The 21763-nt window shown below is 44.8% G+C and overlaps 1 protein-coding gene across 2 annotated transcripts in view; it reads left to right on the top strand.

The window, feature by feature from the left end:
* ANKHD1 (ankyrin repeat and KH domain containing 1) overlaps nt 1-21763 on the top strand; it is a 411439-nt gene that overhangs the window by 355692 nt on the left and 33984 nt on the right. For both annotated transcript variants that reach the window (XM_063928239.1, XM_063928240.1), the window contains exons 26-29: nt 8467-8914; nt 9501-9638; nt 9765-9914; nt 11267-12819. In XM_063928239.1, coding sequence (XP_063784309.1) covers nt 8467-8914; nt 9501-9638; nt 9765-9914; nt 11267-12819 — 2289 coding nt within the window. The remainder of the gene's footprint in view (nt 1-8466; nt 8915-9500; nt 9639-9764; nt 9915-11266; nt 12820-21763) is intronic.

The raw sequence follows: 21763 nt of genomic DNA on the forward strand, positions 1-21763 counted from the left end.
GATTTTTCTATAGCTTCTAGAGAGCAAAAATCCCATATAATCCCATAAAAGCACATATAAAACAGACTGCAATGTTCCTGGATGAAGCAGCATTGGATATGGGTACTGTTGCCTCCAGGGCATCAGCTTCAACAATAGCTGCTCGCAGAGCAGTTTGGCTACGTACATGGAAAGCTGATTCAGAATATAAGAAGGTTTTGGAATCATTACCTTTTTCTGGAGATATTCTTTTTGGTAAAGAATTGACAAATATTCTGGAGTCAGAAGCAGACTCTTAAGAAGGTCAAGTTCCCTTCCACATACAATTTCAAACCTAAAGTTCCGGCTTTTCGGCCCTTTCGGGATCAAGGAAAGCTAAAGAAAAAAATGAGAGCAAGCAGGCCCAATACAAGAAGTCTGGGTAGACTGAAAAGCATTGGGCTACCAGAGGACCGGTTGGTAAAACAGATGATAAACCCATCAGCCTGATGGTGCGGCCCTCCACCTGGGGGACCGACTTCTTCAGTTTGCACAGATCTGGCAGCAGTCTACAACAGATGCCTTGGTGCAGGAAGCGGTATCTCTAGGTTATGCTTTTGCCTTCAGGAAGTACCCTCCTCTAAGGTTTTTTTATACCAACCCGTCTCGTGTAGAGGCGAAGGCCAGGTCTTTGTTAGAGGCAGTTCAGAAATTGCTTCACTCAGGAGTAGTCATTCCAGTTCCTCCTGCGCAACGAGGACAGGAGTTTTACTCCAACCTGTTTTAGTTCAGAAGCCAAATGGTCTTTTCGGCCCATTCTCAATCAAAGTACTGAACAAATACATTTGGGTACCTCGGTTCCATCATTTTGGCCATGGGATTATATGTTATCCCTGGATATACAGGATGCTTATCTACATGTTCCTATAGCACTGTCCCATCAGTGCTATCTCATGTTCGCTATCCTCCAAAGCATTTTCAGTTCCAGGCCCTACCTTTTGGGTTAGTCACAGCTCCCAGAGTATTTACGAAGATTATGGTGGTAATGGCAGTTTATCTCCGCCAGCAGGGGATAAAAAATTTTCCATACCTCGACGATCTTTTAATCCTGGCACAGACGCAGGAGTTGCTCTTATGTCATCTACGACAGACAATAACATGTCTGCAGAACCACGGGTGGCTCATAAATTGGGCAAAATCATCTCTGGTTCCGTCACAACGGATGACTCACTTGGGGGCGGTACTTGATTCAGGTCTTCAGAGAGTAAGTTTATCTCTGAACAAGATATCCAAGGTCCAGTCAAGGATTCAGGACTTGTTACACAGTCAAAAGGTATCCATTCACGCAGCAATGAGGGTGATGGGTTTGATGGTATCAACATTCGACATGGTGGAGTATGCACAATTCCACTCAAGGCCTCTGCAACGTCTGATTCTTGCCAAATGGAATGGGTTGCATCAGGCGATAAAAACACAGACCCTGTCTCTTACGATAGAAGTAAGGTCATTAGCCTGGTGGCTAAAGACATCCCATCTGGACAAGGGGATACCCTTTTGGATATCAGATTGGGAAATTCTGACGACAGATACCAGGGGGAGCAGTGTCAGGAAGGTTGTGTTTTCTGGGGCATTGGACCAGGGAAGAAAGTTGCCTGCCAATAAACATATTGGAATTTCGGGCCATATACGTGGCACTGATTCAGGCAAAGGACATTCTTCGGGGAAAACCAGTCCAGATCCACTCGGACAATGTAACGGCAGTAGCGTACCTCAACCATCAGGGAGGAACTTGCAGCCGAAAAGCGATGGAAGAGGTAAGTCACATACTAAAGTGGGCAGAACTTCATCATCCAGCCTTGTCCGCAGTGTTCGTTCCGGGAGTCCTAAACTGGGAAGCGGATTTTCTCAGTCGACACGCCATTCAGGCAAGCGAATGGTCTCTACACCCGGAGGTCTTCCAGACTCTAGTAGACAATTGGGGGTTGCCAGAGATAGATCTCATGGCGTCCTGTCTGAACAACAAAGTTCTCCCATATGGGGCAAAAACAAAGGATCCCAGAGCGATCTTTGTGGATGCCCTGTCGGTGAGATGGGACTTTCATCTGGCTTATGTGTTTCCTCCAATTATCCTATCACCCAGGGTGGTGAGAAAGATAAAGCAAGGAAAAGGTGCTGTGATACTAATAGCTCCGGCTTGACCCGGAAGACATTGGTACACAGATATGCAGAGGATATCAATGGATGTTCCACTTCTGCTCCCTCAACGTCCAGATCTACTGATGCAGGGTCCTTGTTATCACAGACGTCTGGATCGACTGTCTTTGACGGCGTGGCTCTTGAAACCTCTATCTTGAAGTCAAGAGGATTCTCACAACAGGTAATTCAAATGATGCTCAGAGCAAGGAAACCTTCCTCAGCTCACATTTATCACAGAGTATATGCCAAACCTATATTCATTGGTGTAGTGAACGGAAAATGGACCCTAAGGCTTTCAGAGTTTCCAGGGTCTTAGCATTCCTTCAGGCAGGAATAGATAAAGATTTGAAGGTGTCTTCCTTCAGAGTGCAAATGTCGGCATTGACTGTATGGTTCCAAAAGAAAATTGCCAATTTACAGGATGTGCGTACTTTTTTTCCAGTGAATGCTGCGCATTCAACCTTCTTTTGTTTCTCCTACAGTGCCTTGGGACTTAAATTTAGTTCTAAAGGCCTTTCAAGTTGCCCCGTTTGAACCACTTAATAAAGTGGATCTTAAATGGTTGACAGCTAAAGTTCTCTTTCTAATGGCTATGGCGTCAGCTAGAAGAGTATCAGATTTAGGGGCATTATCATGTCGTTCTCAATTCCTAATTTTTTTTTTTATCAAGATAAAGCCGTTCTCAGAACTAGATCTGGGTATCTTCCGAAGGTGGTGTCTAAATTCCACCTTAATGAAGAAATTGTAGTCCCGGCTTTCCAGGTACCGAGCCTTTCTGCGGGAGATGCATCGCTGGACGTGGTCCGTGCATTAAGGATCTGCGTGGATCGTACCAGTCCCATCAGAAAGACAAATTCTCTCTACGGATTTCACAAGAGAGGATGGCCTGCTGATAAGCAGACACTGGCAAGATGGCTTCGGATGACTATTTCAGAAGCATATTCTCAGGCTGATCTCCCTGTTCCGGCTAATGTCTCTGCTCACTCTACTTGTAAGGTTGGTCCACCATGGGCAGCACAACGTGGTGCTTCAGCAGAACAGATATGTAAGGCAGCCACATGATCTTCCATTAACACATTCATTAGACATTATGCCTTGGATACCTTTGCCTCTCATGACGCTGAATTCGGGCGAAGGATTCTCCTGTCCAATCAGGAGTGTCTCCACCACTAAATTGCTTTGGAAATCTCATTGTTATCCTGTGGATAACCTGTGGACCCTGCCAGAGAAATATACGTTATGGTAAGAACTTACCGTTGATAACGGTATTCCTCATAAGTCCACAGGGATCCCACCCTGACGCACCTGATTTGAGGATCTTTATACTCACTAACCCCTTCCTTCTTGTACGGAAGGGTGTGCATGTGTGTTCTTATTCCCTGATTAGGGCTCTCTATATGCTCCTGCCTAGTGCTTTGGAATACATTTGATTTGCCTGAGCAAGGAGGCGGGGATATATGGGCGGGCCTGTTGCATGCTAGGAGGCCGGAAAAGCTTTGACCGATTGGTGTAAATCTGCTGTCGCTTCATCATATCCCACTGTTATCCTGTGGACTTAGGAGAAATACCGTTATCAACGGTAAGTTCTTACCATAACGTATATTTTCTGCAACTTCCTCCAAAAATATTGAAGCTACAAACATCTTAAAAAATATCCTTATTGTAATGAATAGTTTTTCATTTTTACTTGTCATCCCTTAGAAAACCTGCAGCAAAACTTCTTATATTGGGTATGGATAGGGGTGGACCTGTGTGCTTTAAATGCCAACGGTTGGCTAAAAAGCTATTGTTTTGATGTTATCCATTTACCTTGCACCAATCGCCATGAAATAGCATTATATAATTCAGTGTTTTATCAAAAAGTTAAATTTACCATGCTAGACTGATGTACTGTCCTCTTGCATTTTGGCGCTATGATGTTGTAATGTTTTATTATTTTTGATGATGCAAGAGTTCCTGCAGGAAGAATTTTAATGACATGAATTTAAAGTTGCAGAGTACTGTGGTGCCTTACAAATCAGTGTGTGTATTTCTCTTTGCAGCAAGGCTGGGGAACACTGGACCATGGGATTGCAGGTTGGGGCTGAAGCTGGCACTTCAATTACACTTTAGCTTTAAAAACTAAGCTCCTCCCCCACAACCACAAAATATCACTATAAATTCAATTATATGGTCGGTTTATATATTGTAATATTTCCACAATATTTTGACGCATGTGTGGCTTATATATCCATGCGTGATTATCACAGTTGTGATATAATATAACAATATCACACATGAATATACAAACCACACATGCGTAGAAATATTACAATATATAACCCGACCATATAATTAAATTTATAGTGATATTTTGTGGTTGTGTTATAATCCATTGGTCCTACAAACTTGGTATTGTGAATGATTTCATACAACCTACCTGGGATATTTACAGTATAATATCACATTCTTATGCACCAGTGATATATGCGTAAAAATATTGTGGGATACAGCATGAACCACAAAATTGAATGCAATGTGAACATTGATGTTCCTGCATCACAGTCCGTCAATTTGGCAGACTAAATTTCACTATTATATATTATTAAGCAAAAGGTTAATTAAAACCGTGGAATTGTTAAATACAGTGAGAGTATATTTTAAAGAGAAGTACCCGTCTCATTGAATGCTCGTTTACAAAGATCGGACTACATTACTGTCAAGTATAAAATATTATACTGTACATTCTAATAAATAAATGACACCAATATCTAAAGGGCACAAGTATAAGTTGACGTACACCACCATTTATGTAGCTGAACAAATTAGACAACATCAGACAAAGGACAAGTCTTTTTCTGTAGGTTTGTAAATACTTTTAGCTTATTTCATGACGAGGCGATTTTAATAATATGAATAAGGGTTATATTTTAATTTAATTTAGTGTGCCAAAAAAAAGGAGACATTCTTTCCTTTTTGCTTGCGAGACTAACGTCATACCAGAGGATGAGAACTTGGAGTCTTCCTCGAGTCATGGAGTGGAAGACCTCATTGTGTGCACCCTCTTCCAACTGTTTGGATATAGATTCCCAAGCGAAGGCTGTGGATCCATTCAGCGTCTGTGCAATGAGGTCGTTACTTTTCCTCCTCTTTCGGATCTCCTTGATCTAATAGTGGAGGCCTGGAAGGTGCCAGATCAGTAATTCTGCTTTCCTCGCAAATATTGCTTCCTTTTTCCTCTCCTTGCGGATTGTGTGTCCAAGTGGGAATTACCTCTACGGTTGACGCAGCAGTGCTGCATTTAGCTAAACACACGACTCTTCCGGTGCTGGCCTTGGCGTCCTTAAGGTACATTTATATAAAACTATTGGAAAGCTGTCTGTAGTCAATTTTCATGGGCTCTGGGGTCGTTATCTGACCTTTACTGGCCTCTGCATGGGTGGCTCAAGCTATGGAGACTTGGGCTGACAAACTTGTCGCGGAGCTTCACAGTGATTCATCCAGGAATTCCCCATTCGTCTTTGCAAAATAGCTTGGCAGTTCACCTGAATGTATATGAAGCTGTGCAAGATCATGTTCACGTGCTTCCAGGGTTTCAGCCACAGTCATCCAGGCTCAGTGGGCCCTTTGGCTTAGCGCTTGTAATGCATATTCACAATTAAAACTTACCTTCGAATCTCTACTGTTTGGTGAGGGCTTTCTGTTTTGCCCAAAACTGGATGGTATTATCGCCTAGGCTACCAGTGGCTTTTCTTGCGGTAGCTAACACTAAACACCGTGCAGTACTCAGGGCCAAGTCTCTGGAGAAGTCTACCGCCTGACGGGGAATCTCTCTCCATTTAGTACAGTCGTCGGGCGGCTACTCCAGACCATTGGGTGGAGTCGTTGCCAGATGCCTGGGTGCTGAGCATTATTTCCATGGTCTGCCACCACATTGTTTTTATGTTGCAGCTCTTCCCCGGGATACGGAGAAAAGGGTGACATTTGACCAGGCTATAAATTTCCTCATCTCGGAGGATGTCATTACTGGAGTGGAAATTGGTTTTACTCCAGCTTGTTACTAGTTCGGAAGCCGAACAGCTCATTCCAGGCGAGTTTGAATCTTCATGCCTTGAACAACAGATTGTGGGTGGATCTTTTTCTGATGGAATAGTGTGATTCATAGCATGGAGGCTAAGGAGTTTTTGGCCTCCCTGGACATAAGAGAGGCATATATGTTCATGTTCTACTTTCGACAGGTCATCATTCTCTCCTCTGTTTTGCATCCAATCTCATCATCAATTCCAGGCCTACCATTTGGTATAGCCATGGCTCTGAGTTTCACCAAGATGTCAGTCATGGCAAGCTTGCTGCACAAGGAAGGTATCACAATCATACCTTGTTTACACAATCTTCTTGTTAAAGCTGTTTCGGCTTCATGGTTACAAACACACCATATCGTACCATTCATGTACTTCAGGATCACGGCTAGCTTCTGAACTTTGGGAAATCTCGCCTAATTCTATGTCAGGGTTTTCTTTGACACCTCTCTGCATCCAGTTTTCTTGCTGGAGTCAAAAGCAGGGACCTTACAGACTTTGGTCACGATGGTGCTCTCTGTGCCTTGGCTGTCAAGCTTGTAAGTTATTGGTTGGGCACGATGGTCTCTACCTTCGAAGCCTTTCAGTGCACCAGATTTCACTTGCGGGACTTCCAGTGGAAGAGTCTCCAGCATACCGCTAATCTCAGTTTCTCATTCTGTCCAACAGCACTAGTCAATCTCTCGATAGGTGGCTGGTTTCCAATCTCCTCCTCCTCCAGGACCAATCATTAGTCACTCCGGATTGGGTCATTGTGACCATGGATGCGAGCCTCCTGGCTTGGTTGCAGTAACATTACATCTTCGGCTCCAAGGACTTTGGTCACCTTTTAAAGACTGTACTTCCAATCAACATGCTCTGACTCTGAACCATATTTTTACCTCTTTAGAGCCCAGTCGTCCTGGCCGACCGGTTCTGTGCTCAGTCAGGGAGGCACAAAAGAGCATCATGGAAGTGTCGGTGTCTCCTTATCTGGAGTGCTTCTAACAGTTAGTTTGGAAGTGGGGCCTCCCCAGATGGATTTCATGGCCTCTTGACAATACTTCAAGTTCCCCGGTTTTTGGTGAAATTCAGGGACCCGCTGACCACACGGGGCGTGGTATGCAGGCATTTCCAAATTGTATCCCATATCACATACGTGAGGGGATCCGCATACTGAGCATCACCACGATTCTCAATTATTCACTTAAATACCAGTTACTGTGCTGACATTGCAAATTTCCCTGCACACCTCTACAGGGTATAAGGTAAAGCTTGCAATGTGCCCTGCAGATGACAGAATTGCATTCCCCTCATAAGACTTGTTAGCTGATATCTGCGTCCATGTACATACACCAAAAAGCAACAACATTAAAACCACTGACAGGTGTAGTGAGTAACATTGATTATCTTGTTACGGCACCTGTCCAGGGGTTGGATATATTGGGCAGCAAGTCCATTCTTAAAGTTAATTGATCAGAAGCAGGAAATACTGTATGGGCAAGCATAAGGATCTGAGCGACTTTGACAAGGGCCAAAGTATGATGACTAGACAACTGGGTAAGAGCCAAAATGGCAGAAATTTTGGGGTGTTCTCCGTATGCAGTGGGTTAGTACCTACCAAAAGTGGTCCAAGGAAGGACAACAGGGCGCCCATCGCTGTATTATGCACATGGGGAGCGAAGACTAACAGGCTGGTCCAATACCACAGAACTGCTGTAGCACAGATTGCAGAAACAACACAAGCTATTATAGGAAGGTGCCAGAACAGAGTGCATTACAGCTTGCTGCGTAGCTGTAGACCGGTCAGAGTACCTATGCTGACCATGTCCATAGCACCTCCAATGAGCCTCAGGACTGGACCTTGGATTAATGGAAGAAAGGGGCCTGGTGTGATGAATCGTGTTCTTTTTTTTTTATCTTGTGCATGGCCGGTGCATGTGTGTCATTTACCTGGGGAAGAAATTGCACCAGGATGCGCTGTAGGAAGAAGGTCGGCATTGGCAGTGTGATGCTCTGGGCAATGTTCTGCTGGGAGACCTTGGGTACTGTCATTCGTGTGGATGTTACTTTGACACGTACCACCTACATGCAGACAAATTACACACCTTCAGGGCAACAGTATTCCCTGATGGCAGGGACCGCATTCAGCAGGATAATACATCCTTCCACACTGCAAAATTGTTACTTTTATCATTATTATATGGAATTATATTTGATTATGCACTTTATTTATTATTGCGCAGTTAAATTTTGCATTTTTATTTTATTTTAGAGGAAGATGATGTCCCCTTAGAGCCACCAAGTGCAACGACAACAACAACAATCGGCATCTCAGCAACTTCTGTTACTTTTACAAACGTGTTTGGGAAAAGGGGCAATGTAATAACACCAAGCACCAATCAGAAAACAAAAAAGAACAAAACCAAAGACACCTCTTCAAACCTCCAAATAATTGTGCATGACCAACATTTGTCTATAGCACAACAAACATCAGATAATCTATTTAATGGTGAGCCTAGAGGTGGTAGTGCAAATGGCAATAGTGATTGTGACTACGTGGGTGATAATGATTGCAATAACGAAAGCAGCATTAGTAACCTGAGTCAAGAACATAATGGCAATTCTGAAGTAAACACTTCTGGCGGGAGAAAACATTCTTCATTACTGCTCCATAATTGTGAAGAAAAGTCCAAGATATTATCTTCTAAACTCTCTGCAAGGTGGGTTTTTAAAGTTAATTAATTGTATAACTGTTTTTACATATTGTATTTTGACTGCTGATTGTTAAAGATTTGTTTTTTGAATGAATCTAACTATAAATGGTCAATCTGATTTACCTGTGAAGGAGGCAAGCTTTTCTTGCAGCTGTGGTGTAAACGATCACAATGGAACCACAATTCGCCCCCATCGTGGTCGATCTAAGCCTGGAATCATGGATTTTTGTATGCAGCCCTATAAGAATAAAAAACTAGAAGAGACAATCAGTAGGAAGTAATGGAGTCCGAGATCGCCGGAGGTGCAGGTTGCCGGTCAATCTCGTATGTTTTTTTGTTGTTTTTTTAACCGGGCAATCATTTACGAGGCATGGTTTTGCCTTGTAAGTGTTTGCCCATTTAGAAAAACGACTGAGATTGGCCGGCATCCCGCACCTCCGACAATCTCGGAATCTGTTACATCCTACCGCTTAAATTGTTACATTTTTACCAAACTATTAACTGCATTTACCTGATATTTTATCAGTGCTGTAGTGTTTGCCCATCATCCTTCTTATGAATTTTCTTTTTATATATATATATATATATGCAGGCTTGAAAATGATGTGAATCACAGCACACCATCCAATTGTAAAACCATTCCCCTTACGCTGCCAAACATGAAGCTGAATGTCAGTAGTCCTAAAAGAGGACAGAAGAGGGAAGAAGGGTGGAAAGAAGTAGTGAGAAGGTTGGTGGAAGTTTTTTACAAACAGTGCTTACACTTTTGCATGTCTTGAAAGGATTATTGATAAATATTCGTGTGTACGTTTTAGAGGATGTTAATTCAAGTAGTGATATCCTTTTCCTTTTACAGATCCAAGAAGCTGTCTGTTCCCGCATCTGTAGTGTCTCGAATAATGGGGAGAGGTGGATGTAATGTTACTGCTATTCAAGATGTTACTGGTGCCCATATAGATGTTGATAAGCAAAAAGATAAGAATGGAGAAAGAATGATTACTATAAGGTACTTAAGGAGGAAAACTTATGATCTGTTCTTTACACTATGAGCATCAAATGTCAAGGAGCAAAATGACATCAATTTGCTTACACTTACATGTCATATCCACACTTACATTTATTGGGCTGCTTTTGTTGCACCACCTCCCTCTAGTTATATAGAAACCACCCCTACCAATAGTAATAATTGCCAATTTTAGTTATACATGCTTAGTCACAGATTTAAGCACCAATCACACTATGTGCAAACTCTACATAACTCTTCTACATCCTGGTAACACTGTATTATATACTATGTAATGGAATCTCACTGTATAGCAGAGTTTCCCAGACAGTCCAGATTTGAAATATTTCCATGATCCTTCCCAGATATTTCAATCAAATTAGCCTAGCACCTGTTCTCAGTCATGTATGTACTTGGACTGTAACGGCAGAGTTTGGGAACCTCTGATATAGACTATATTGTTCAGTCATATGATCTGTGCTATATGTATTTACGTGAGGCAGTCAATTGACCACCGGTCGGGATCCCGGCGATCAGGATTCAGACGCCGGAATCCTGACACCAGGTGGAATACTGGCAGTTGGCGTCCCGACCGCCGGCTACTTCCCCCACTTGGGTGGTGGCCCACGCCACCAACCGAGGGGGGATAGAACCTGCGAGTGGACATGCTGCGCTGGCCGACGGGATTCTGGCTGTCAGGTTCCCGGCGTCGGTCTGCTGATATCATACTGATCCCGTATTTACAAATGCAATTTAAACATACAGATTTAAGCCACTTTGTAACCTTTGTTTTTATCTTTTTGTTTCCCCAGTTAGTCCATTTTCTTTAAGCCCTATAGTTGGATATGCCTATACTACTGTATCATACCTTAAAAGTACTGAGCAATTTAGGAAGGATATACTGTACAGCTGTAGCAAACTCTGAATTGGCGTTAAACAGATACACCACTGCAATAAATGGCATGTGATGTATCTCTATAAAACACGCACACACCCTAAAATACACTAAAAGCTCTGGATTTGGCTGAATAATGGCAGACTCTTGTCCTTGTTGCCGTATACCAGAAGAAGCAAACAATCCACAGCGCTAATGGCACTCTGGAAGGAAACACTCATTGAGGTTGCATGACAATTAGAGAGTGATGGTGATTTACATTTTAGTGGGAGCGATACATGGATTTGTGGACTCCTTTTCCAGTGTTTGAATTGCATAATGATTTACAGTAAGTGGCTTTTGTTTGGTTATACGTGGACGTTTGGTTCTGTAATTCAGTATATCCTCACTGCACATATTCTCTTACCTACATTTAGCATCCACCAATATACAGTATTTATGTGTGTGTTTCTTTTGGCAGGGGGGGAACAGAGTCCACACGATATGCAGTTCAGCTAATTAATGCCTTGATACAAGATCCAGCAAAAGAACTTGAAGATCTGATTCCAAAGACGCACATTCGTAGTCCCAAGTCTATTACAAATTCATCATCTGGAGCAGGCATGATGTCTTCCAACAGAACTGCATTTTCTTTTGGAACATCTACCGTAACAACATCACAGACATCCGTTTTGCCAGCTTTCCAGGCATCTAGCCGACCAAATAAAAATATGCAAGCAACTGTACACCCTCCTTTCCCTGGGACTCTTCCTTTACCTTATACCCATCCACATTTTGCCCTCTTAGCTGCGCAAACAATGCAGCAAATCAGACACCCTCGCTTACCTATGACACAATTTGGAGGAACATTCAACTCCAGCCCAAGCACATGGGGACCATTCCCTGTAAGATCAGCTAGTCCAAGTAGTGCAAATAATTCTCCAAAACACAACACCACTGGCCGTTCATCACATCAGATGGGGCACATGACTCAGATTGGTAGTAACAATGCCACTTTGGGCAATCAGGTCTCTGCGTCTCCAGTAACCATCGCGTCTCAACAGCTGAGCATGACAAACAGCCCTTCATCTGCCAGAAAACAGCTATTTCCTTGCAGCTATAGAACCAGCACTGGGACATCTGGGACCTCTACTGTAACAAGTGTGGGTGCTACTATTCCCTCAATGTTTTCTACGACCATAAATAATGGATCAGTCTCCAGTGCAATTTCTAATGAAGCACATCCGGAACACTTTTCATCTAAAAATGATGTTTTTTCACCATCACAGGGAAATCTAACTGCAGCAGATCAGGCGGTTGAAATGTATTCTCCATCTAGCATACATGGAATCGACAATCCCTCATGCACAAGTGACCAAATATCAGATCAGTCTTCATTAAATCCATCAGCCCAGCAAAATATAAAGGATGAGATATTGTCAAGTAGCATTTCAGAAAGAAATGAACCAATAGGTGCTGCTTTTATGAATAATTTAGTTTCAACAAGTTCTAATAGATATAAGGCTTCGGAACCTTTACATAACTGCAGAGTCCCACAGACAGCGGCGGCTACAGATCCACATGTATCGCATAGAATGCAGTATAAAGGTTCACTATACTCAATGATTCCTACAAAACAAATTCAGCAAGATGCACAATCTTTTTTTGTTACAGATCCAGAGTCAAGTAGTAATCAGGATTTACTACAGCAGTCAAATAAACCCACTCAATTACCAACATCTCCCATGTCCAATTCCCAAATTCAGTTTAATCTGGCAAGTAAACAGTTGCCTCCATCTCTTGGACCTGCGTTATTCAATCACTTTTCTAATCTACTTGACAGTCAGGTATCATGCAGTCAAAGTTGGGGAGGATGTCAATTGTCTCCACGAACAACTGAGCAGTCTTTCAGCGAGCAATCTACTTATCTAGATAACGCCATGCTTGGACATATAGAAAATCATCATTCTTTGGATGGCTCTAAAGTGCCTGGTTTCAGACCGTCATCTCAAAGAGTTTCTTCTGGATCTTTGGGTAAGATTTTATCTTATTTATATTCATTTATACTAGCCAGTTATCATATATTATGTATGCATATCCTATTATACCGGCTAATTACCAATGCTGGCACTGAGGCAGTCAAAACCAAATCCGCTATAAGCATCTATTTTTTTTTAATAAAATTTTTGCCGATTGCAGCCATGAAAATACATAGGTTCGCGACTGTTCGTAGAACCTATGTTTCTCTTACGTCCTAGAGGATGCTGGAGACTCCAAAAGGACCATGGGGTATAGACTGGATCCGCAGGAGACATGGGCACACTAAGACTTTGAATGGGTGTGAACTGGCTCCTCCCTCTATGCCCCTCCTCCAGAACTCAATTAGATTCTGTGCCCAGAGAGACTGGACACACACTAGGGGAGCTCTCCTGAGTTTCTCTGAAAAGACTTTCTGTTAGGTTTTTTATTTTCAGGGAGACCTGCTGGCTACAGGCTCCCTGCTTCGTGGGAGTGAGGGGAGAGAAGTCAGAACTACTTCTTCTGAGTTAAAGGCTCTGCTTCTTAGGCTACTGGACACCATTAGCTCCAGAGGGTTCGATCACTTGGTGCGCCTAGCTGCTTGTTCCCGGAGCCGCGCCGTCATCCCCCTCACAGAAGCCAGAAGAAAGAAGCCGGGTGAGTATACAGAAGACTTCAGTGACGGCAGAAGACTTCAGTAACGGAGGTACAGCGCAGCAGTCGCGCTGCGCCCCATGCTCCCACACATACACCAACGGCACTCACAGGGTGTAGGGCGCAGGGGGGGCGCCCTGGGCAGCAGGTTACTAAGGCTATAAAACTGGCAAGAAAGCATATTTTAAGTGCCTAGGCACTAAATATAAGACCCCCGCCAGTATAAATGTTTGAAATTGAGCGGGAATACAGCGCGCCGGGAGGGGGCGTGGCTTAGCCCTCACAGCTTACCAGCGCCATTTTCTCTCTTCACAGGCATTGCAGAGACGCTGGCCCGGACCTCCACTCTCCTTATCAAGTACAAGGAGCAAAAAGGAGGGGGGCACAGTAATTTGGTGCTATTAAAACAGCGCAGGGATCATATATTATTTTTTCAGTAGTATATGGGCGCTGGGGTGTGAGCTGGTATACTCCCTCTGTGTTCTCTCTAACAGGCATCCCTGTGGGTCTGTCCCCTATTGCCAGTGAGAGTGTGTGTGTCGGTACGGTGTGTCGACATGTCTGAGGCTGAGTGCTCCTCCCCGAGGAAGTGACTGGGGGCGCAGATAGGGATTTGGGAGTGACTCTGTCGGCACTGCCGACTGCTGATTGGGTGAATATGTTGAGTACATTGAATGCAAATGTGGCGTTATTGTCTAAGAGTCTGGATAAATCTGTTTCTCAGACACAAACGTGGAGAAAATCCATGGAGGACGCCTTATCCCAGGTACAGGCCCCCTCAGGGGCGCAAAAGCGTTCATTTACCCAAATAGCTGATACGGATACCGACACGGACTCTTACTCCAGTGTCGACTATAGTGAGGCCAGTTTACATCCAAAATTGGTTAAGAGTATTCAGTACATGATTGTGGCTATTAAAGATGTTTTACGTATTTCTGAAGTACCTGCTGTTCCTGATACAAGGGTTTGTTTGTATAAGGGAAAGAAGCCTGAGGTGACGTTTCCTCCCTCTCATGAACTGAACGCTCTTTGTGAAAAGGCTTGGGAATCTCCTGATAAAAGGTGGCAGGTTCCCAAGAGAATTTTTATGGCATATCCTTTCCCCTCTGACGACAGGGAAAAGTGGGAGTCATCTCCCAATGTGGACAAGGCTCTGTCCCGGCTGTCCAAGAAGGTGGTGCCTTCCGTCTCCCGACACTGCTGCCCTCAAGGATCCTGCGGATCGTAAGCAGGAAACGACATTAAAGGCCATTTATGTCACTACGGGTGCACTCCTCAGACCTGCCGTGGCGTCTGCTTGGGTGAGTAGTGCTATTGCTAAGTGGGCTGATAATTTGGCATCTGACATGGATACCCTAGATAGGGATAACATTCTTTTGACTCTCGGTTATATCAGGGACGCTGCAGCTTGCCTAAAGGATGCGGCAAGGGATATTGGCCTCTTGGGATCAAGGGCCAATGCCATGGCAGTATCGGCCAGGAGAGCGCTGTGGATTCATCAATGGAATGCGGATGCCAACTCCAAGAAAGCTATGGAAGCTCTCCCTTATAAAGGTAGTGTCTTGTTTGGTGACGCCCTCACTGACCTGGTGTCTACCGCTACAGCGGGTAAGTCATCTTTTCTTCCTTATGTTCCAGCACAACAGAAAAAAGCACCCCATTATCAGATGCAGTCCTTTCGGCCTAATAAATACAAAAGGCAGAGGAAGGGGAAAAGGGTCGCCTGCTGTGTCGGGCTCCCAGGACCAAAAGTCCTCCCCGGCCTCTGCCAAGTCCACCGCATGACGCTGGGGCTCCCCTACGGGACTCCGTGCAGGTGGGAGCGCGTCTCTGACTCTTCAGTCAGGTCTGGTTTCACTTAGGTCTAGATCCTTGGGTGTTAGACATAGTGTCCCAAGGGTACAAACTGGAGTTTCAGGAGGTGCCCCCCCCACCGATTTTTCAAATCAGCCTTGCCAGTTTCTATCCCAGAAAGGGAAGTAGTGAGTGCTGCGATACAAGAGCTATGTCTCCAGAGTGTCATTGTTCCGGTACCCCCGTCCCAAGGGGGAGAAGAGTTTTATTCGAGCCTCTTTGACGTGCCAAAGCCAGACAGCTCGGTCAGACCGATCCTGAACTTAAAATCCCTCAATCTGTATTTAAAAACGTTCAAGTTCAAGATGGAATTTCTTCGAGCAGTGATCTCCAGTCTAGAAGGGGGGGATTTTATGGCGTCAGTCGACATAAAAGATGCTTACTTACACGTCCCAATATATCCTCCACATCAGGCTTTCCTGAGATTTGCGGTGCAGGATTATCATTACCAATTTCAGACGTTTCCATTTGGGCTTTCCACGGCCCCGAGGGTCTTCACCAAAGTGATGGCGGAAATGATGGTACTCCTACGCAAGCAGGGTGTCACAATTATCCCGTACTTGGACGATCTCCTGATAAAGGCGAGATCGAAGGAGCAGTTGCTAAGAAATGTGGAACTCTCCCTGACGGTTCTGCAACATCATGGTTGGATTCTAAATTTGCCAAAGTCTCAGTTGATTCCGACAACTCGGCTGCCCTTCTTGGGCATGATCCTGGACACGGAACTGCAGAGTGTGTTTCTTCCGGCGGAAAAAGCTCTGGAAATCCAATGCATGGTCAAGGAGATTCTGAAACCGGCAAGAGTGTCGATTCATCAATGCACTCAAGTGCTAGGGAAGATGGTTGCGGCTTACGAAGCCATTCCGTTTGGCAGGTTTCATGCCCGGGTGTTTCAGTGGGACCTGCTGGACAAATGGTACGGGTCTCACCTGCACATGCACCGGAAAAGAAGTCTATCTTCCAGGACCAGAATTTCTCTCTTGTGGTGGCTGCAAAGTTCTCACCTTCTGGAGGGACACAGGTTCGGGATCCAGGATTGGGTCCTGCTGACCACAGTTGCAAGTCTCCGAGGCTGGGGAGCAGTCACACAGGGAAGAAGTTTCCAGGGAAAATGGTCAAGCCAGGAAACTTGTCTCCACATAAACGTTCTGGAATTAAGAGCCATTTACAATGGCCTTCTGCAAGCGGAACACCTTCTTCGAGGTCTACCTGTCCGGATTCAGTCGGACAACGTAACAGCGGTGGCGTACGTAAACCGCCAAGGCAGAACAAAGAGCAGAGTGGCGATGGTGGAGGCCACAAGAGTTCTCAGCTGGGCGGAAAAATACGTGAGCGCTCTGTCAGCAGTATTCCTTCCGGCCGTGGACAACTGGGAAGCAGACTTCCTCAGCAGACACGACCTCCATCCAGGAGAGTGGGCTCTTCATCAAGAGCTATTTGCAGAAGTGACAAGGCGTTGGGGAATTCCTCAAATAGACATGATGGCGTCTCGCCTCAACAAGAGCTTCCGAGGTATTGTTCCAGGTCAAGGGACCCCAAAGTCAGTGCAGTGGACGCCCTGGTAACTCCGTGGGTGTTTCAGTCAGTATATGTGTTCCCTCCACTTCCTCTCATTCCAAAAGTGTGGAGGATCATAAGACGAACAAGAGTTCCGGCAGTACTCGTCGTTCCAGATTGGCCATGGAGGGCCTGGTATCCGGATCTTCAGGAATTGCTCATAGAAGATCCTTGGCCGCTTCCTCTCAGAGAGGACCTGTTACTGCAGGAGCCGTGCGTATTTCAAGACTTTCCGCGGCTGCGTTGGACGGCGTGGAGGTTGAACGGGTAGCTCGAACGGGTAGCTCGAAAGGGTATTCCCGGGGAAGTCATCCCCACTCCTTAAGGCTAGAAAGGCGGTCACGGCTAAACATTATCACCGTATTTGGAGAAAATGTGTTATGGTGTGAAGCCAAGAAAGCTCCTATGGAGGAGTTTCAGCTGGGTCGTTTCCTCCATTTTTTGCAGGCAGGCGTCAATGCAGGCCTGAAATTGGTTTCCATCAAAGTGCAGATTTCGGCTTTATCTATTTTCTTTCAAAAAGAATTTGCCGCCCTTCCTGAAGTTCAGACTTTCGTGAAGGGAGTACTGCATATCCATCCTCCATTTGTGCCACCCGTGGCACTGTGGGAGCTTGACGTGATGTTACAATTTCTTATGTTTCATTGGTTTGAACCTTTGCGAAAGGTTGAGTTGAAATTTCTCACTTGGAAAGTGGTCATGTTTTGGCCTTGGCGTCCGCCAGACGGGTGTCGGAATTGGCGGCTTTGTCTCACAAGAGGACTCGTCAACAATTTCTGCCGAAGGGGGTGTCTTCGTTTCACATAAATCTACCTATTGTGGTGCCTGTGGCTACGGATGCCGTGACGGTGCCAAAATCTCTCGATGTCGTAAGAGTTTTGAAAATTTATGTCACCAGAACGGCTCTTGTTAGGAAAACGGAGGCTCTGTTTGTCCTGTACGCTTCCAACAAGATTGGAAATCCTGCTTCCAAGCAGACTATTGCACGCTGGATTTGTAATACGATTCAGCACGTTCATTCTACGGCTGGATTGCCGTTGCCGAAGTCAGTGAAGGCCCGTTTTACCAGGAAGGTGGGCTCATCTTGGGCGGCTGCCCGAGGGGTCTCGGCACTTCAGCTTTGCCGAGCAGCTACGTGGTCGGGTTCAAACACTTTTGGTAAGTTCTACAAGTTTGATACCCTGGCTGATGAAGACCTCATGTTTGCTCAATCAGTGCTGCAGAGTCGTCCGCACTCTCCCGCCCAGTCTGGAGCTTTGGTATAGACCCCATGGTACTTTTGGAGTCCCCAGCATCCTCTAGGACGTAAGAGAAAATAGGATTTTAATACTTACCGGTAAATCCTTTTCTCCTAGTCCGTAGAGGATGCTGGGTGCCCATCCCAGAGCGGACTGTTACTTGTAGTTGTTGTTTTCGGTTACACGAAGGTTGTGTATCGCTTATGTTCAGCTTGTTGCTGTTTTCGTTCAGACTGTTATCTGGTATTCCTGCTGATCCAGTTGTACGGTGTGTTTGTGGTGTGAGCTGGTATGTATCTCACCCTTAGTGTAACAAAAATCCTTTCCTCGAAATGTCCGTCTCCCTGGGCACAGTTCCTATAACTGAGGTCTGGAGTAGGGGCATAGAGGGAGGAGCCAGTTCACACCCATTCAAAGTCTTATAGTGTGCCCATGTCTCCTGCGGATCCCGTCTATACCCCATGGTCCTTTTGGAGTACCCAGCATCCTCTACGGACTAGAAGAAAAGGATTTACCGGTAGGTATTAAAATCCTGTTTTTTCTCACAAAAAAGCAATATTCTTTAGGTTGAATAAATGGGTTAATTAGATAAACCCAAATAATCAGCATGATAATTACCTGTTTTTTTGCGTCTAAAACTTCTCTGGGCTAATTGGACACCCACCATAGACACTAATTATAAAAAGAAAAAGCAGTTTCACAAGTTTTACATAAACAAACAAAATTGTTCATCACTTTTTCCACTATTATTACTGGGAAAATATAGGCACTCTTTTTGGTGAGAGTATTTTGTGTTCTGACAATTTGGTAGATTCTAGATTTACGGTGGTGATGTGAGGGGAGATGTATTACACTGGTATTATGTATTATACAGGTGTCAGAGCAGTAGTACCACTGACCAATCATACATTGCCTAGCACATCTGCATGCTCTCCCATCGATCACAGCGCATCATCCTAGTGCTGTTGTGCTGTCTCCCTCCTGGCCGGCTCCATTGGGCATACGTGAAATTTTCTAAGGAACCTGGCAGCCGCATAGCCACTACAGTGGAAGTGAATGAGTCAACACCTGCAGCTGTCAAAATTACCAGCTGCAGATGTCGTAATGGTCAGTGCCACTGACCATTCGTATATGGGCTGGGACATCAGCATGCTACCTTGTAGCTAGTGCCGATAATGACTGTTATTTAGCACACATCTCCACAGTAATGCATGGAGAAGTGATATTAGCACACATAACGTGCCCTCATACCACTTTCACCGTAACGCAGGGGTTTCCAAACTTTTTTGAATCACGGCGCCCTAGAATATCAGAATTTTTTTCACGGCACCCCTAGGCCAAAAATTTCTTATTGAGAAATTTAGAAAGAAATATTACATTAAGTAGATCGCGTTTATATGTCATCCTAAGGGTCAGTTGTGTGGTGAGGGACAAGATTTGCTTCTGTTTGGCCACATATTTTATGACTGGCAGCCACCAGCACTGTTTTTTCCTATTATATTGACCATGAATAATTTGAATTGGTCCTGGACCACCAACCCAGGGCACCCCTGCAAGTGTCCCGAGGCACCCCAGGGAGCCACGGCACACAGTTTGGGAACCTCTGCCATAACGTCCCATCATACATCTACCCCGTAGTACCTGGATGTTTAGGCAAACAAGTATTGAGTTCTGTGGCAAAATCCTCTTTGCAGCATGTTTGCCTATAACTGAGAAGAACTATTTGACTTTATGGACAGGCTGTGTACAGGAATACGCAAACAAAGACTTCTGGGAGCCTATTCAAGCTATCATGGAAATTGTAATATGCCCCTGAGGGGCATATTTATTAAGCTCTGTGAAGTGGTAAATTGGAAGGTGATAAAGAACCAGCCAGTCAGCTCCTAACTGTCATTTTTCAAATCCAGCCTGTGACATGGTAGCTAGGATCTGATTGGCTGGTCCTTTATCACCTTCCACTTTATCACTTCACTGAGCTTAATAAATCTGCCCCTAAATGTTTAGAAAGCTGAATAAGTTCAAAATATTTTTTATTTATTTATAATGCAGGTTGAGTATCCTATATCCAAATATTCCGAAATACGATTGATACTGAGATAGTGAAACCTTTGTTTTCTAATAAATCAGTGTACACAAACTTTGTTTATTGCACAAAGTTATTAAAAATATTGGCTAAAATTACCTTCAGGCTGTGTGTGTAAGGTGTGTATGAAATATAATAGGACCCAAGTCTAAGCACAGAATACTATCGTCATATCTTATTATGGTATGCAATTATTCCAAAATACGGAAAAATCTGATACTTCTGGTCCCAAGCATATTGGATATGGGATACTCAACCTGTACTGTACTCCAAGTTAGTAGTGGGAGTGCTTTTTCATTACTGAAACTTGGAATGGCCACTGAGATGGGTCTGAGCCTATGGCATATTATGTGTGCTGATACCGCATCTCCATGTATTACTATGGATGTATGTGCCCCTGTCATTATTGGCGCCGATGTGCTATGCAATGTATTACATTTTCCAACACCTGCAGGAAACGCCTATCGATTTTAACAGCTGCAGATGTTAACCCATTGACAGCCACTGTTTGGGGCTGCATGGGAAATCTTGTGATTGTTGCGAAATCGTGTGCATGCCCAGTGGAGTCGGACGGAAGGAGACACAGCGCATCAGCACTAGGCTGATGGGCTGTGGCAGGAATAGCCTGAGGGGGGGAGTTTTCACTCCCCTTCTCTGACAGCCGAGATGTTCATACATCGGTTAAGAGGTGAAGCAGGAAGAGTTTATACTGGCATGATCCATGCCAGTATAATACATCAGCCCCAGTGTCACAGTATTGGCTTTTGGTCAATGCTGAGAGATGATACTTTGAATACTAGGAGTGTTGGCACGAAGGAGCTTCTTTAGGGGATCTCTGGTCATGGTGATTTCCCCTGCTGTAAATATAAACATAGGATAGTCCTTGCCTTTTAAGATCATTTCTCTAACGTCCTAAGTGGATGCTGGGACTCCGTAAGGACCATGGGGAATAGCGGCTCCGCAGGAGGCTGGGCACAAAAGTAAAAGTTTGAACTAGCTGGTGTGCACTGGCTCCTCCCCCTATGACCCTCCTCCAAGCCTCAGTTAGATTCTTGTGCCCGAACGAGAAGGGTGCATGCTAGGTGGCTCTCCTGAGCTGCTTAGAGTAAAAGTTTATTTTAGGTTTTTTATTTTCAGTGAGTCCTGCTGGCAACAGGCTCACTGCATCGTGGGACTAAGGGGAGAAGAAGCAAACTCACCTGCGTGCAGAGTGGATTGGGCTTCTTAGGCTACTGGACATTAGCTCCAGAGGGACGATCACAGGTTCAGCCTGGATGGGTCCCGGAGCCGCGCAGCCGGCCCCCTTACAGAGCCAGAAGAACGAAGAGGTCCGGTGAAATCGGCGGCAGAAGACGTTCCTGTCTTCAACTAAGGTAGCGCACAGCACTGCAGCTGTGCGCCATTGCTCTCAGCACACTTCACACTCCGGTCACTGAGGGTGCAGGGCGCTGGGGGGGAGCGCCCTGAGACGCAATAAAAACTGAAATACCTTAGGATGGCAAAAGAAATACATCACATATAGCTCCTGGGCTATATGGATGTATTTAACCCCTGCCAGTTTTCCAGAAAAAAG

Source organism: Pseudophryne corroboree, chromosome 6, assembly GCF_028390025.1.
Source record: "Pseudophryne corroboree isolate aPseCor3 chromosome 6, aPseCor3.hap2, whole genome shotgun sequence".
Taxonomy (NCBI): domain Eukaryota; kingdom Metazoa; phylum Chordata; class Amphibia; order Anura; family Myobatrachidae; genus Pseudophryne; species Pseudophryne corroboree.